General features: G+C 35.9%; 2 protein-coding genes across 3 annotated transcripts in view; one reads left to right on the top strand and one right to left on the bottom strand.

The window, feature by feature from the left end:
* Positions 1-1,964, bottom strand: part of cebpz (CCAAT enhancer binding protein zeta) — a 65,497-nt gene extending 63,533 nt beyond the window's left edge. Inside the window, exon 1 of the mRNA XM_051924222.1 lies at positions 1,767-1,964. Within this exon, the coding sequence (XP_051780182.1) occupies positions 1,767-1,928 (162 nt within the window). The 5' untranslated portion in view covers positions 1,929-1,964. The remainder of the gene's footprint in view (positions 1-1,766) is intronic.
* A 225-nt stretch (positions 1,965-2,189) lies between these two features.
* ndufaf7 (NADH:ubiquinone oxidoreductase complex assembly factor 7) overlaps positions 2,190-18,220 on the top strand; it is a 50,164-nt gene continuing 34,133 nt past the window's right edge. Inside the window, exons 1-3 of one of the 2 annotated variants that reach the window (XM_028797460.2) lie at positions 2,190-2,359; positions 14,244-14,419; positions 17,881-17,961. In XM_028797460.2, coding sequence (XP_028653293.1) covers positions 2,290-2,359; positions 14,244-14,419; positions 17,881-17,961 — 327 coding nt within the window. In that variant the 5' untranslated portion in view covers positions 2,190-2,289. The remainder of the gene's footprint in view (positions 2,360-14,243; positions 14,420-17,880; positions 17,962-18,220) is intronic. The other variant, XM_051924387.1, reaches the window with a different exon arrangement.

Genomic DNA, 18,220 nt, shown 5'->3' with positions numbered 1-18,220 from the left:
ACAACTCTGTGACTGTTCTTCAATGGCCCAGCCAGAGCCCTGACTTAAACCCAATTGAGCACCTCTGGAGAGACCTAAAAATGGCTGTCCACCAACGTTTACCATCCAACCTGACAGAACTGGAGAGGATCTGCAAGGAGGAATGGCAGAGGATCCCCAAATCCAGGTGTGAAAAACTTGTTGCATCTTTCCCAAGAAGACTCATGGCTGTATTAGCTCAAAAGGGTGCTTCTACTAAATACTGAGCAAACGGTCTGAATACTTAGGACCATGTGATATTTCAGTTTTTCTTTTTTAATAAATCTGCAACAATTTCAAAAATTCTTTTTTTTGTCTGTCAATATGGGGTACTGTGTGTACATTAATGAGGGAAAAAATTAATTTAAATGATTTTAGCAAATGGCTGCAATATAACAGAGTGAAAAATTGAAGGGGGTCTGAATACTTTCCGTACCCACTGTATGTACTGAATGTACAAACACATATTTCCTTCAACCACTGTGTACTGTGGCAATTGTAATAGGTGTGATAGTTTTGTAGTTGTTAGTGGCTTGTATATAACTTGCATCACTGTGGTGATGGCTTTGAATGAATGATACTTAACCTAAGTCAACCAGAGCATGCAATCTTGCCTTGGAAAAATTGAGAAAAGAAACGTTAAGAATGGATTAATATTTGGAACAACCTCTAATATTAGCATTATCTAATATTAGCATTAACTGGTTTCAAACAAAACAATCAGTTAAAATCCAACCATCCATGTTTCAAACCCACTTAATCCTGAGCAGGATTGCAAGGAAGCTGTAGCCTATCCCAGCAAGCTACGGCAGAAGGAAGAAATAATCTGTGGACTGGGTGAACACTCACATAATTTATATAGACAATACGAAGGTCAGTCCATCTGTCACACAATTACTTATGCAAATTAATGGGACTAGAACCTCGATCATGGTCTTAAAAGTTTATTATCCTGATTTGTTTAAGAAGTTCAGAAAATGTTATGTGGCAGTAACCTTGGTGAAGTGACAAGTGGTTCTGTGTTTACTGCAAAGTGATCAAAATACCAAGTGATAGTCTTTTTCTTTTCAACCATTATGTTGGCTATCAGCGACTTCTACTGAGCGTCAAGCAAATCGCAGAAGGTGATTAATTGACAAAGAACAAGAAGACAAGATGCTAAAGCACCTAGATAAATTAGAATGACAAATTGTTGGAAATATATCAAAAACATGCAGTAATATTTGTCTACTAGAAAGACACTTCACAAATTAAGACATCCTGAATATAGAGAATCTGAGCTGAAGCCCCAAAGTCCACGATACAGAATTCTGGAAAGAGTGTGACACAAATGCAACGCAACAATCAACATCAAATAGTCGAGACTTCCGACAACACGAGAACTCTATTTTTTACATCATGCATTTAATTTTAGGATAAATAGATTTGCGTTTTTCATAAGTTAAAATAATATCCCAAAATCATCAAATTGAAACCTGATTCGCCTTTTTGTTTTTGTACGACTCGTTATTTTACAATAATTTGTGACAAACTGTATTTGTGTACTGAAACGGCTCAGAAAACTGATTCCTCACATGTTTACTAATAAAACGAGATCTGTATTATTTGCTGGTTTTATACAGAGAATGAAACCTCTAAGACGAAATATGTCAGCAAAGGCGATATCTGAAAGTCGAAAAAACGGACAGCTGCACACTTCGACTTAACTCTTAAGTATAACTAGCAACAAAAGTCGACTTTTCTATTACCTTGGTCCCACCAAGACGTAAGACCTCTTCCAAAATAAATTCTTCCTTAGGCTTTTCATTATTACACCGCTCTTCATTTCCCTCATCAGCCCCTTCTGAATCCTCATCCTTTTCTTCTTTCAGCGTTCCTTTTAACATTTTTATACGCTGTTTTTCAGCCATGCTTTCTCACCATTAAGGGTTCCACTAAAACACGCTGGAGTCCTGGAAGATACATAACAAGAAACTTTTTAATAAAAAAACTTATAAACTGAAACAGTGTTAATGTATTTCTCAGTAACTTTAAAAATAACTAAATAATCACTTACTGAGTTAAAATGTTAAAAACGCAGTACTCGATCGTTATCTGTAATATAATAATAATAATAATGTACTATAATATATCTTACAGGACCTGAAACACCGACGCACATCCTATGTGAAAGGTTAAAGTTCAGCTCAGCTGCTCTTACCCACGTGTTCCGTGTTTCTGGGCGACTGTTTACTTCTACGTTCGATCGTACAGTTTGTAACGGCTTGAGTCATGCGAATGCTGAAGCAGTTACAGAAAATCTGCTGGGCATGTCAGAACACTCCTTATTTAAGAGGCACGGGTAAGTAGTGCCTGGGTTGTTCGTTATTACAGGTGTCCCTTTTTGTTTCCGATGTTGCCATTAGTTTGGAGAAAATTGTTCTTGTTAAAATTAAAGCCGTGTACCGTTAAATTTGCCGGGTTGGTTACGTCATCTTTGCTCATTTCCTTCAAAAGCTAATCTCGCAACTTTCTGCAGCAGATGCGTCTCTGTAAAGTGCTATGCAGTGTCCTATTTAAACATAACAGAATAATTATAAAAAAATCTAAACTAATGTAACACCTTGACATCGAACATTATATGTTCTGTACCTTTTTTCCTGGATAAGGTCGGGCAAACCAACACAGTAGAACCTGCTGCATTAACATTACAAATACGTCAAAGAGCAAGTTACATGATTAGAAACGATCATTAAAGTGCATTTGACAAGATTGCAAGGTTGACACTGCAAATAAGTAAAGTCATGTTTTCAGTTTTGCAAAATAATGGCAATTTGAAAGATTGTTGCCATACTCCACTCATTACTTGTCGAGTCAATTTGGCAACAATTTCAGGATTCCTACTGAAATGAGGTGTATTGTTATCAATCATTCCCCGCTTCCCCTCAAACATTTGAGCCTGTCTGTCACACTAACATGTATTAAACTAACAGGTTAGGAAGATTAGGAGAGTTCTGAAAGAAATCGTAACTTTGTGTCAATGATTTATCAAAGAGACACAATAAAAAAAATCGTTGTAGTCATATTATCAAGTTATAAAGCAAGATGTTGACTTACTTTTAATAGTATCCTGTATATTTGCAGCAGATGAATTTTCAAACAGGAGCAAGACACTTGCACTTTGCAGGTGGCACATGTGAGGAGATGCATGTGCAGGTTTCTGTCTAGTCACATTCATTCGTTCTGCATACCTCTGAAATAATTAATGGATCAGTGTTATATATCTGTCCTTCCACAACACACAGAGTTTAGGTTTGGTCTTTAACTAGTCCGTTTCAAAATTTTATATTGTTTTTTTTCTTCAGCCATTATGATGTAGTCTTGCTTAATGTTTTGGATATGTGTTTTATTGCATGACTTCATCCCACAGCTACTCTAACAGTTCTGTTGAAGGATCCTCTGATAGAAACTATAATTCACTGACCCTCTGACAGTAAATCATCTATGGATTTATATAGTAGAGCATCCCATGTATGAAGTTTTTAATGTAGAATGCAACATTAGCTGTTTCTCCAGCAATAATGGGCGCATATGAAACAGGCATTTACACTTTTCACTAATTTCTTCATAGAACATTACCTGAAGACCAAGTAAAATACAAGTACATTTTGGAAAACGCTAAGTTTGGGGTGAGGGTACAGCCAGTCTTGGCCGCTTAGATTTTTTTACACATGAAAATAGCATGTTTAATTATCAAGCAGGTAGTACCTCATTTGGATAATAGCCCATTTGATTGCCAAGGGTTCTCATTCTACCGCTGCATACCTTGTCTCTTGGTCCAGCAATTTCTGGCTTGGATAGAGGATGGGGTGTTCCACACCTTTGTTACTTTGGCTCAACATGGTGCTGAGGCTTGTGTCCTAAGCATCGGTCTAGAGAATAAAAGGCACAGAAAAATCAGGAGCAGAGAAGACATAAGGGTCTGTTTCAAGTCACAGAATATGGCTTCTATTTTAGTATCCAATGACATCATGGTAGGAGACCGCTTCTTTATTAAGTCTGTCAAGGGTGCTGCCCTCTCAGAGAAATGGAGAACAAACCGGCGGTAGTACCCTGCTAACCCTAAGAAGGCTTGTACTTGCCACTTGGTTATTGGACAGGGCCATTTCATCATGGTATCAACCATTGTGCACTCTGGACATACTATACTTCTACCCACCAAGTAGCCCAAATATTTGTCCACAGTCAATCTAAAATAATATTTCCATGGATTGATTTAGTCTCTGCTTAGAGTCAGAAGCATGTATGTGTTCCTACCATTTGCCAGAATAGATGACGATGTCATCCAGGTTGGCAGCACTGGAGGAACTGTGGGGGGCGTAGCACTCTGTTCACCAGACACTGGAAAGCTAAGGCCCTGTGCAGTCTGAATTGGAGGACACAATACTGGCAGTGGCCACTAGGGGTACTAAATGTGGTCTTTTCCTTAGCAGATTCCTTTAAAGGAATTTGCTAGTACCCTTTCGTCACTTCAAGTGTGGTTAGCAATTGAGCTTTACCAAGCCATTCAAGGAGTTGTCAGTCAATGAAAGTTGTTGCAAAGTGCCAACTCCCATCCAGCATTGTGACCAATACAATAGGACTAAACCAGGGACTAAAACGTTATTCAGTTACATCAGGGTCTAGCAATCGTTTGATCTCAAGTTCCACTTCTGCATGTTTTGCTTCCGGAAGGCAGTATTGGTGTTCCTGGACGACTATGCCCTGTTCTGTAATATCATGAGCAATCAGAGAGCTCCTTCTGGGACTCTCATTCACCTCTCCCAGGACAGGCAAGATGGCTGCTTCAAGCTCATGTTGTTGTTTGGGTCAGATTGGTTCTGAAATTAAGGTTATTTTTATGGCCAAGAAAAGAATGATGTCAATTGGCCAATAATTTAGAATTGGAAGTGGGAACGAGGACCATGACTTGGTCTCCAGCATGGAACTCACAGAGTGTCTGCAACGATTGTAACAATGGGCCTGTGCTTTTTACGCATGCTCCATATTTTCCTTTAAAATGGGTTGAGTTTTTGCAAATCTATCGTGTAATTGTGCAGTATACCTAAGAACATTTATGGAAGGGAGTGCCTCATCTTCGCAACCTTCTTTTAGAATATCTAATAGTCCCCTGGGTTGTGCTTCATATAGCAACTCCAAAGGAGAGAAGCCCATAGAGGCTTGTGGGACCTCCTGGTAAGCAGATAGAATGGGTAGAGTAACTAATCCCAGATCCTCCCATCCACACTGACCACCTTGTACAGCATCTATTTGAGCGTTTGATTGAACCGCTCAACTAGACCATCAGTTTGAGAATCTGAAACTGAATACTGAAGTGCTTAATTTTGAGTAATTTGGCAAACTCCCTGAACATCTCTGAGGTGAAGGGCATTCCCCAGTCTATTAAGACTTGCTTAGGGATGGCAGTACACGCAAAGACCCCTACAAGTTCCCCTGTGATCCTTAGAATTGGCCACTCTTAAGGGAGTAGCCTATGGATATCGTGTAGTATAACCCACCGGCACTAATATATATTTATGGCCGCGGGGAGAGGGCTCAAGAGGTCATACAATGTCCACCCCAGGCGCTCTAAGGGAATATCAATGAGCAGCACCGGAATCAGAGGAGCATGATACTTCCAAGGAATCTGCCATTGTTGACATTCAGGACACAATACACAAAGGCAGCGGACCTCCTCATTTATACCTGGCCAAAAAATTGGGAGTTTAATCCTCTCTTGTGTCTTCTCAGCTCCCAAATGGATTCTTAGGAGGGAGTTGTGAGCTAGCTACAGACCTGCGGCTGGAAGGTTTGGCGAACTATCAACAGCGTCCTTACCTCGCCTTCATGTTCTGCTACGTGATATAATAAATCATTGTTTAGTGTAAGTGCAGACCAGATGGCATGGGTTGAGACGTGCATTGTCCATCAACCTGAACAACTGCATTCTTGGCAAACTTTAGGAAATCATCGTTCCACTGTTCCTTGTTAAGGAAGACAGAGTTTGCTGAAATTGGAAATGTAAATTTGCTAGAGGATTAGTGGGGACCTCAATAGGAATGGCAACGGGCTGCAGTGACTCAGCCTCTGCCCCCATAGAGGCGTCACAAGTCGACACTATGCTGCAGACGTCATACTAAGTAGCCACATCTTTTTGTGTAATTGGTTGAGAACATGATGTGGAGGCAGCTTGAGACGGACTTTGACCATCTATAATAAGGCCCAGTGTTTTATCTGGAGTGGGTCATGGTAACCCCGCTTTTATTTTATGATTAGTCTCATCCCAGTATCACAGGGTAGGGTGGACTGCACATAACCACCACCCTGATCTATCTTCTTAACCCCTGATATGTGATTATATAAGAGGTGGACCTGTACCAAGGATCCCCATGTAGATCAGATTGGTCGTACCTGTTTCCCAGGGAGCAGGAAACCGTGAGTAAGAATAGAAATTTTACTGCTGGGAGCAGTCACTGCCATGACTTTGTGCCTGTTAACAGCAACTACCCCAGTGTAGGGTAGGGGCAAGGGATTAGCGGTGAAACAATACCTCTCTCCTTGTGCCCAGCTACAACTTACCTTCTTGCCCTTGCTTTAGCAAGCTGATATGGTTTGGCCCACCTCCCCATCTATGGATGTTATTTTTTTGTTGTTGTTTATTATTTTTTTTTTTTTATCTCCTGTATGTTACATTGACAGATTACTGTAAGTTGACCCCATGAGATTACTCTGCAGTAGACAGGTATGACATCTGCGATTGGTTTGCACTTCACTCCTGATTCTACTAGGAAAAGTTTTGGTCCATTGCATCCCTTAATTGAATTAAGTAGGTTTATAAAGGGTTAGATTGAATAATGGGTGGGACTTATATCAATGTCCATGGGAAATACTGTTTTGTGCTTATTTTTCATTATTATCTTAATTTATTTCCTTCCCCATTGATATTTTGACTGAATTAGTTGACTTTCAGCAAGTGTTTTTATATTCACTATGATTTTTATGAAGTTCTGACATGTATGAGAAACAAGTAAGTCATGATAGAATAGGCTCTGGCATGCTTCAAACATTATCTAGCATTAGTCTTAAAGATAAAGTGATTTCAAATGAATATGAATAAAACATTGAATGAAAACATAACAGAAAGTATGATAGTAACACACATTATCTAAAAAATACAAAACACACTAATGACTGTTTCTTAGTTACAAAATAACATGCCTAAAAACAGATCAATCAGAAGCTGTAGTTGTAGAAGTTTATTTGTACATTTTATGTGTCTACCTTTTTGTCAGTTTGAAAATCTAGTATTGGTATTGCTTTTATACTTCTGTCCACTAGCTGGCAGCAGCAGTTCAGGTTCTGACAAGTTTGCGATCAGAAAAGGAGTTGGTGTGATATGGCTTATATTTAAAATCTTAAAAAGAATTTTAGGCAGTGGTTGGTGTTACTAGGTCTCTGATTTTAACCTTGATTAATGGTTCTGGTCTGGCTATCATTTCATGTAATAAAATATAAATGTTCACAGAATAAAGCAGGAATTGATTTATGTCTGTTTATGTAGTGATGTTAGGAAGACATAAGTAATATGAAAGAGGTGGTTGATCTACTGAAATCTGATCTTAGTCAAATTAATAAAGTGGTAAGGCAACAAGAAGAGAGGATATATTGATATTTGAAAATTACCATCTCAATGGGTCAATTACAGTGAACTTCCGGAGTTAGTAGGCAGTTAGGTAGTTGCAGTGTAGTTATTTCGGTGCTTTTTGGAAATAATCACCAGCTTAGAGGTCAATTACAGTGGAAAAATGGCAGTAGTGGATGAGATTTTAGTTGAACCTGGGTGTAGTCTTTTTACAATGGCTAGGTTTTGTTGCACTGATGAACACAAACAGAAGGGGATTGTGCATCATAAGTTTTTCAATAATTGGAATAGTTAGATAAGGTAGAGGCCACCCTAACATATAACTGTCTATGTTTTGTATTTATATTTAATCAAATTATCCTTTCAAATTAATATTAGGTTTAACTGCAGAATTTAGTGTAAATTGTATGGGTTGACTGTAGGTAGTAACTCTGGGGAGGATGAAAACAACTATCTAAATCAAGTGGACTTTATGGTAAACCGGTGTAATAAAAACATTCTCACTCTGAATTTAAAAAAGACCAAAGAAATGATATTTGATTTTAAGAGACAGAAATCTGTATATTCACCCATTGTTGTTTTGGGGGAGGAGGTAGAAATAGTGAATGAATACAAATACAGTACATGGGAGCTAACTTAGATAACAATCTTAACTGGAAGGCAAATATAAAAAAATATTCTCTAAATGCAATCAGTGTTTATTTCTCCTCCGTAAACTAAAACTTTAAAGTAGACAAGGACCTCATGTTGTCATTTTATTGCAGTATGATTCAGTCTGATATCACTTTCAGTTTCATTGCCTGGTTTAGTGGTCTAACAAACCAAAATTTTAAAAAGCTCCAGTAGAAGCATACAGCTAAAGGTATTGAGACTGATGTATCTGGCAAGTGTGTGTCAGAGGACGATGCTAAAGAAACTAGAAATAATCTAAACTGACAACAGACATCCATTACATGTAGAACTTAACTTCAGTAAATCAGGAAGGATAGTTGCTTTGAAAACCCACACAAATCACTCCAGAAATTCCTTTCTTCTTAGTGCCGTACTACTTTTTTAAAAAGGAATATCAGAGAAAATAATTAAGGTTTGATATGTATCCGGTAACAATTTTTGTGTAAGTATGCATTATCAAACTGCCTTACTTTAATCTGTCTTACCTCTATTTGTTTTGTTTTATTTCTTTCTTTCTTGCTGTTAGATGCAACTGAGAAGGCAAATTTCATGTTTTCTTGTGTAAACATGAATAAATAAAGCAATCTTGAACCGTAACTCATTACATACTCAATTGTAATTTGTCACAAAACAAATGAGAAGCACGGTTAAGAGTTTCAAGAGGTACACTCCTGTAATGTTGCTGCTTTTGTTTCTCTTGTTTATTGAGATACTACAGTCAAACAAGTGAACACTATGCTATTACTAAATTGTTACTAAAGACACCAAGCAAAGACCTGTAAAGTTAACAGTTTAATATTAAAAGAATTTAAATAAACTCTTGAAATAAATTTTTAAGGATTTAATTTATACTAAAAAGATTTAGCCATTTAACTTCATTGTTAACAAATGATACTTTTCATTATGCCGATATTAATAAAATGAATTAATAATAAACATAAAATGACTGTTAAACCCACCCTTCTGAGGTCTTTCAGAATGCTTATACAGTAAGTGATGGATAGATGAGTGACTGCATACAATGTATTTAACCAGTCACAAGAGATTTTTTTCAAGTGTTTTTGTTTGTCGGTTTTCCAAAATTTATGCTGCCCCAATGTGAACAATAAAACAGAAAGCATGAGAATCTGAAACTTCCATGTACACGAAGTATAAATCTTTCAAGAGCTATGAAGCTTTTAAATATTTTCAAAAGAAGAAGTTTCAGTATTAAATACCCATGTGACTGGCTCTTCCAGTTGAAAGGGTAAGTCCTTGAACCACCTTGGATTCGAGTAAAACGGTAGATAAAAGGTCCTATTTGTCTTTGATCAGATGGTTGGTTTCAATTTTGTCAATGGTGGCTATCCAAGCAAAAATAAAAGATTGTGATCTGAAAAATTATGCAGTGTTACTTTGTGACTCTGTAGTAACACTGCATTATTGGAGACTTTCAAAGTTTATTGTATTCTCTGTTGAATATAATACACATTCTTATATATTGAAAGTTCAGATATGAATGTGATAGACTTAATTTGGACATTGTATGCTGTGACTACTATTGTGTATTTAGTTAATTCTTATCAGCAATCACAGTGACATTAGCTTTCTTTTGTAAATGATATAAAAATAATTCTTCAATGCATATCACAGTACTGTAGGCAGTTATGGCACAGTCATCTATTGCTTGAATTAATGTTTGTTAGCTGAGTTGCTTACTTGAAAAAACTGTGAAATTATAAAGTTCTCCTGATGTTCCCATGTGGTTTTTTTTTATGTATATATACTTGCTCTCATGATCAAAAAATATACAATATGCTAGCTTAATATCTGGTGTGCTTTGGATGAGTGGTAGGCATGAGGAGAGGTTATTGGTTAACCCAGGGGTCGGCAACCCGTGGCTCTTCAGCCTCCTTGTAATGGATCCTTTTGGCCTTGACAAAAAAAAAAAAAAACATGAAAATGAATAACAGCAATTTCTTAATTTAATTTGTATATAATATATGTAATATATATAATGTTTATTTACTACTACTACTGTTATACACTTTAACATCTAATTTTTATTTTTTATTTATAATTTGTCAACTAAAATATGCGTCACATCTACGTCTATAGCCCTCGCCTTTACCTGCAGGTGGCTTCTGGAGTGTGCGACCCCTGCACTAACCGTGAATAAATCCCAAAAATGAAAAATCCCAGAAGAGAACAGAGAGTTTAATTCTGCGTGGACAGAAGCATTTGCCTTCACCGCCAACGACGCTGGCTTACCGGTGTGCTTAATATGTGGCGATAAATTATCGAACAACAAAAAATGTAACGTTGAAAGACATTTTCGAAACAAGCACTCAGCATTCACTGAAAAATACCCAAGTGAAGATGAGCGAAAGAGAGCAATTTCGGAACTGCAACGGAAAGCTGAACAGAGCAAACATACTTTCAAAAAGTGGATCACTTCTCCACAATCAACTACAGCTGCTAGTTTTGTGGCAGCTCAAGAGATCGTAAGGAGGGGTAAGCCGTTCACAGACGGAGAATACATGAAAGAATCGTTCATAAAAATAACAGAGCATCTATTCTCTGACTTTAAATGTTTTGGCGTAGGATGTTTTGGTGTTTGAGCGCATGATGACAGTGTTTGCCAGAGATGTACAGAAAGGTACACTCTCTCACTTCCCCTCCCTGAGAGAGTTCAAAGCAGTGAACATTCACATAAATTGTGATTATTTCCACCGTACAATTATTGCAATGCAAGCTGCATTTAGAGAAAGATTCAGTGAGTTCAGAAAGAAAAAAAACACTCTCTCCTTCCCTGGACATCGACCCATCCCTGCTGAACACATCCGCATTCACAGGAGTAAGTAAGCCCGATCTAGAAATTGAACTGGCCGCATAGCGGATAAAGATTTATGGGTGTCCCAAGTTCAAATGCCTGACAGCGGATCTTGAAGAAGTCGCCCGTCAGAAGGCTACTCTCGCTAAAGAGCACAAATGGACTGATATTGAAAACCTCCCCAAACCCGACAAACTTGTTTTCAATACATGGAGTGCCATTCCCGAAACATATATGAACATGAAAAAATATGCATTTGGAGTCCTGTCCATCTTTGGCTCAACATACTTATGTGAGCAAGTTTTCTCAAGCATGAACTTCATAAAGTCCAACTATCTCTCCCACCTCACACATGAGCCTGCAGTCCTGTGTGAAGGTCAAAGTCACATCGTATAGCCCCGACATAGAACAACAACAACATTTATTTATATAGCACATTTTCATACAAAAAGTAGCTCAAAGTGCTAGAGATGATCTGCAGCGAACTTCAGAAACAGAAGTCACATTAAACAGGTGAGAACAATAGCATTTAATAGGCTAATATTTAAAAAAAAAAAAAAAAAACACATTTATTTCAGACCCGGAGCTGATGTAGGTTTTTTTGTATGTTCAGGTGCTTCAGTTGATTGCTGGCTGAGAGGGAAACCTGAAGAGGATGAGAGCACACTGAAATGGAATTTTATGTTTACTTTTTTAAAGCTGCTAAGCTACAGCTAAATGTTTTATTTATATTAAAGTGGGCTAGTTTTTATTTTAATTTTATACAGGTATAGGAAGGACTCAAATAGGCCTGCATAGTTCAGTGTAATTTATTTCAAAGTAGGCCTACACATGCACACTGCACTTCTGTTTGTTGTATTCCGTGGTTGTAACATGTAAAATCTAAAAAAAGATTAAAACTTTTAAAAGTTTATAAGCTGTGTTATGTTTTGCGGCTCCAGACTATTTTTCTTTGGAGGAAGAGGGGGCAAAATGGCTCTTTTGATAGTGAAGGTTGCAGACCCCTGGGTTAACCAAATAAAAGTTAAAAGTATTTCAGCAGCTACAGTAAAATTTCTTTAAGAGTGCACAGCATTAAGATATGTTAAATGTGCTCATGCCTTCTTTCCTGAGAATACAGCTGGAAAAAACAGTTCTGTCCACAATCACCTTACAATTTCCAACTTTATCTACTAAACCCTGTCAGTTAGAAAGTAATCCTCACTTCACCCAACACACCATTATCAAAAGATGCAATCTATTAAGTAGGTTAATTAAATAGAAAGTTGAAAGGACTTTTGGTATCAGTAGTGAAAAAATAATAAATTCTACGCAAATGTATCCCTTGATTTATCTGCATCATACTGAAGCATATTATACATTGAAGACCCATTAATACACAATCCTTTAGCGAGGGGTGCATTTTGGCCCCACATTGGGATGCTTAGCCTGTGGCTTTCATTAATACATACATATTTTGCACATACCTGCAGCAGATGTCTGAGGTAAGCAGATTCTGATGTGTTACAACAGTGTAGTTAAGCGAAAATGGAGCAATCCAGATCTCAGAAAGTTTGTGTGCCTCAGTTGCATTGTCTGACTGAAAGTGGAATTATCACACCTGAAATGTGGATAATGCTGGTAAGTAACAGTGACTATGCTAGTCTTGAGATATGTATTTGAATATTTTTTCCTAAAGTTAAAAAGACTCCCTTCCATCTGTTTACATTTATTAATTTCCCTATTAAGAAAATATAAAAGTTGAAACAATCAATTTCTACACTTTTTCCACTTTAGTAAGATGAATGTAAGTAAACTCATATAAAATTTATATTTGCCGATAGTCTTTACTTTTCCCTCACTGAAGAAATCTTAAAAGGTGACAGTTTTTTTCTGAATTTACAATAATAAATGCATTCTATATGTTTAGGTTGACCAATTGAATTTGGTTATTCAGTGTGCAGTAATACTTGAGGTCAAATTGTTTCCATTTTTAAATGTTTTACATTACTGGCTGGATCTGAAAAATAAGAAGTCTATTAAGCCTTGAAGTTAAAAATGTTTAGTTATATTTTGTTGCACAGTGATTATAGACTATATTTAATCTTTAGAAAAGTCTGTAAGTGAAGTTCTGTGCTACTAACTCTAGTATTATAAACAAAAGGAATACAGAAAAAAGCACAAAGGTAAAAAGAATAAGAGTGAAGTAGCCTTATCTTAGCATAAAGTACTTTGGATTTTTTCTTGTTTGAGGAGATGTCTGTTAACAACTGTACCTTCTTACCCATTTCAAAGAAACTACGTTTTCTTATGTGAATTTCCCATTGGGATTAATAAAGTATCTATCTATCTATCTATCTATCTATCTATCTATCTATCTATCTATCTATCTATCTATCTATCTATCTATCTATCTATCTATCTATCTATCTATCTATCTATCTATCTATCTATCTATCTATCTATCTATCTATCTATCTACACTTTGTATTATGCTGCCTCCCTCCTTAAATAACTGTGACTCTACATGTAAATGTAAAAGTAAAAGGAAATCTACAGTCACCACTTTTTCATTCTGGTAAGTTTGCAAAGGTGGCTGTGGTTTTGTAGGTGTAGTTCTAATCCAACTATTCACACCACTCCCCTTAATCCACCAACTACTTTAATAAAAGTCTCCAGCAAACTGATATTTGTAGGCAAGAATTGTGTTATTCAAATTTCATACTTTGAGCAAATGTCTTCGTAGTAATAGAGATGGGCAAAGTGCACTGTCATGTCTTTCCACTTTGACGAAAACTTTAAAAATGTAAGTATTTTCAACCCTTTTTGTCCTGGGTGCCTTTGGAATTTTATTCTGTGCTTCATAACTGGTCTAGAACCTTTCTGCAATGTAAGCATTTAACAAAGTTACTTTTGTGCATGTTAAAGGTCACTTTCTGTATTACTTGTTACAACATGTTGAGTTATATTACACTATTTATTTTCTTCATTTTTAGATATGTCCTGCTTATTATAGATAGATAGATAGATACTTTATTAATCCCAAGGGGAAATTCACAAATTTTATGCATGTTTTGTAACTTAATTTAATGTGTTTCTTAGAGCTACAAGGAATTCAGTACTACATTGGAAGAAAACTCTGCACAGAACGGAGCAAGAGCCAAGGAGATCAGTGCCAAAGTTTACCAATGCTAAAACACCTTGTATCCAAGATAAAGTCTACAGGACCTATCTCGGTAGCAGAGTACATGAGAGAGGTTCTGACAAACCCTGTCTCGGTATGAAGAATTTTATATAAGACCGCTCAGATAACTGAAGATAAATTGTTAATATGTGTCCAATATTCAGGTCATTGTCAGTTCAGCATTCATAATTTACACTCTGCTTATTGAAGAATGTGTATGAACACCTCACTACAGATTCAGTTGCTTCATATGTTAACAACACAAAGATTCACTGTGCCTCAGTTTGTGTAAAACAGAGAGTGGTATTATGTATTACAGTATTTGGTAAATATACAAGAGCAGGTGAAAGCAAAAAAAATTACTCCATATATTTGACCAGTCTCAGCCAGTGAAACTTGAGTTTCTTTAGTGGCAGGGTTGTATACCACCACTCTGTTAAACTGTAGCCAAGTTAGGTATAACATTCAGATTTTTTCTTTTTCTTTGTTTTATTTTGTTAGATCAGTACATGATGTTTTGTGCACATTGGGAGATCAACACAGAGACATAAACACAGGCAAAAAAAAAGAAGCCTACGTTTCCTATAAGATCCAGTGTGTAATCTTCTTACATATCTGATAATCAAATAGGCTAATTGGTAACTACATTGCTCTTCAGGATTCATACATACTTTCTGCTAAGCCCATCTTTCACTTTTTTCAGTCAGCAATAATCTTTGAACACTTTTATTAGAAAACATTGACTGACTTTCCTATCCAATAACCAATGAAATGACAATAGTTCCTATTTTGGTGCCTCAGGAGTGTCCACTCTAGCCTCATGCCACTTCCTGCTACTCCTCAACAAGCACTTTATAATCTACTACTACTTGGCATACCCAGCTTTGACCTAGGCCTCAGATTTTTTAGAGAGCATGAGTTTGTTCATTTGCAGATATGGCAATTTATTGTGCATGAATCATTGACATTTTTGGAAGTTACATTTTAGATTTTGTCACCGTACTTGTAAGTAAAGTTCTTCACAATGAAAAGTTTTTCAAGCATGTGACATGGAAGGCCTGAACAAGGATGATGGACACTTGTTGTTTTTTGTCATTTTTTTCTCTTTTACTGTAAACTATTTTAATAAATATAATTTATTTTCATAACTGTGGTCTGATGCCAGTTTATTCTGTTCTGGAGAATGCCAAGAGGTAGCACTGTAATTTGCTGTTCAGACTAGCTTAAAATAAACTATTTACTTTCGCAAGATACATACTGCTATTGTTATGTAGCCCAGTAGAACATACGTTATCCACTATACTTACACTAAACAAATATTAGTAAGACATTAGCCACCCTTAATACAGTATAATAAATTATACATTAATGCATGTATTTTAGTTGCCTTCAAATAAAGTAGGTTCTGCAACAAATACAGTTTTTACTATGAAACAGTATGGATGCCTTCAGAAATTAGCTTATCATGCACTGTAGTGTGCTTAACCATGAACTTGCTTGAATCTACCTAACTAAAACAATGGTTACAGTAATGCTAGAATTTTTCTTCTTAGAACTTTTCGCAAGAAAAAAAGCTAATCACCGCATAATACTACAATGAATTAGAAACCAACATTGATAACATGTGGCACTTGACCTGTAGCATGTCATTCAAAATCATAGTACACTTTAAAATGTTGTGATTCCTTTTGGCAAGCTGTTACGGGCTTTATAAATTTTTTTCTTTCAATGGCTATTTTACATTCTTTGATTATTTCTACTATTATGGGTCTAAATCAAATGACTAAATAGCAAAAAATTTCTTTATATTAAAAATTATATTTTTTAGTTTGCAGTGTCCATCTAAGTGACTGAGATACTAAAGCTGAGTTCAATTTCTTCTTATAATTCAGTCTTACAAATATGAAATTTGTAATATAACATTCTCAAACATGCTTAAAGCAACTGTAGGTCACAGAAGGCCAGACCCTATCCTAGCAGCAGTGAGCACAAGACAGGAAACAACCCTCAAAAAGGTACCTGTCCATTGTATGAGCTACTCTTTCACATCCACAATCACAAATGACCCATTTATCTAACCTGTATGTTTTTGTGGAATGTTGGCGGAAAAACCATACAGACGCAGGCACATGGACAATGTGTGGACATAGCATTTGACCTTGGAACACTGCATCCATGAAAGAGCAGCACAATTATGAATACTGTAAGTTTAAAATATAATACAAATAAAATAATCTAAATTAAAAGAGAGAAAAGAAATACAGTAATGTACTTGTCCCAGATTCCAAATACAGTAGGTTGCCTGGCTACTAATTCCAATATGACAATTCTGTAGTGCATCACAGTGCTACCAAACCTCAATGATACTGGCAGAATGTAATGAGGTTCCAACACTGGCCTTCACTATCAATGTCATATCCATTCCAAATGTTTTTACAATATCAGGGGGAAAACATCGGTGATAATGAAAGTGAAACCAGGTGCCACACTAGGAAATAGAAACGTGAAAGTGAATGAGAAATGTTCAGTGATATCAATTTAGAGAAGCTATTAAAGTTACTAAAAAGCATCAAGAGCTCCAATAGTTTAATGGAGTATTAAAATAATGGTTTTTCATCCTTGACTTTACTGTATTGTTATAATTTGAGGGGCTCTATAACTAAAGGCAGTGCCTTCAGCAGTAAGTTTATTTATCTTTGCAATTTTAAACAAATCTACATCTTTAAACTACCGTGTTAGCTCTGGATTTTAATATGAATATGCTTTGTAAGATAAATGGCAGTGTACTGGTGAATTGAAGATTTTAAAATGGCATATTTAGAATAAACAATAGTGTTTTAAACAGATGCTCAAAACATCTTCAGAAAACATTATTGTAGCGAGTCATGCATGTTACAAATGAATTAGTCATCTTTTGATAACCTGTATATTTAAAAAAAACATTTTGCAATAATTTTAAATTACAGAAAGCAGGATTTAGAACATATGGAAAGATGATGACAAAAAGTTAAAATGGGTCAAATTATAACACCTACATTTTATGTAGCTTTAATGTATACTACATTAGATGTACTTTAACTTGGCTAAAGTTTAAGTTTCTTCCTGAGGACAAATAAAGTCTGATAACCTGATGTGCATAGGTTTTTATTATTAAATTGCATCTCCCTCTTGTAAAGTGAAAAATAAAAATAGGCATTGGCACGATCTTGTTTTCTTTCAGTACGTAAAGCAAATCTAACATTTTCTGTCTCGTTAATAACCATTTAATTTTGATCAAGTTGGCATATACTGTACTGTTGCCATGCTAAGTTTTACTTACCTTCATAAAATATTAATATTTCATGTCTAGCAAATAGTATTTGATGAGCAGTATGTGTTGTCAGGAGACCCTCATTTTTTCTAGTATAGCCAAGTTTTTAAAGAATTAGACTGCAAACTACAGAATAGAATATCAGAATATTACAAGGTTACAGTTTAAGTACCCACCATTTACTGATAAACAAGTCAAACATTTTGGATTGGTTATTGATTTTTGTTTGCTTATTATATTTCTAGGGATATTATATAAAAAACAACATGCTTGGAGAAAAAGGGGACTTCATTACATCTCCAGAAATAAGCCAGATGTTCGGTGAGGTAATTAATATTTAGTTTGCTACTGAAATGTATGTTCTATTGTCTCTTTATTTTCATTTAAGTTTTAACAATATCTCCTTTAATATCTCCATGCTAGTTTAGGTTTATAGGAAGCCTTAAATTACCTTGTGTATGTATATTAAACGTCATAAATGATGCTGCAGCAAAATATCTAATTTCTATTGTTTCCTTTTATTTCATACATCAGTATTCTTATTAAGGTAAAAGTTACTGTTCTTGTGTAATCATAACATTTTAA

Source organism: Erpetoichthys calabaricus, chromosome 3 (genome assembly GCF_900747795.2).
Source record: "Erpetoichthys calabaricus chromosome 3, fErpCal1.3, whole genome shotgun sequence".
NCBI classification, from domain to species: domain Eukaryota; kingdom Metazoa; phylum Chordata; class Cladistia; order Polypteriformes; family Polypteridae; genus Erpetoichthys; species Erpetoichthys calabaricus.
Note: the sequence above shows the minus strand (reverse complement) of the source record. Positions and strands in the feature narration are given on the sequence as shown.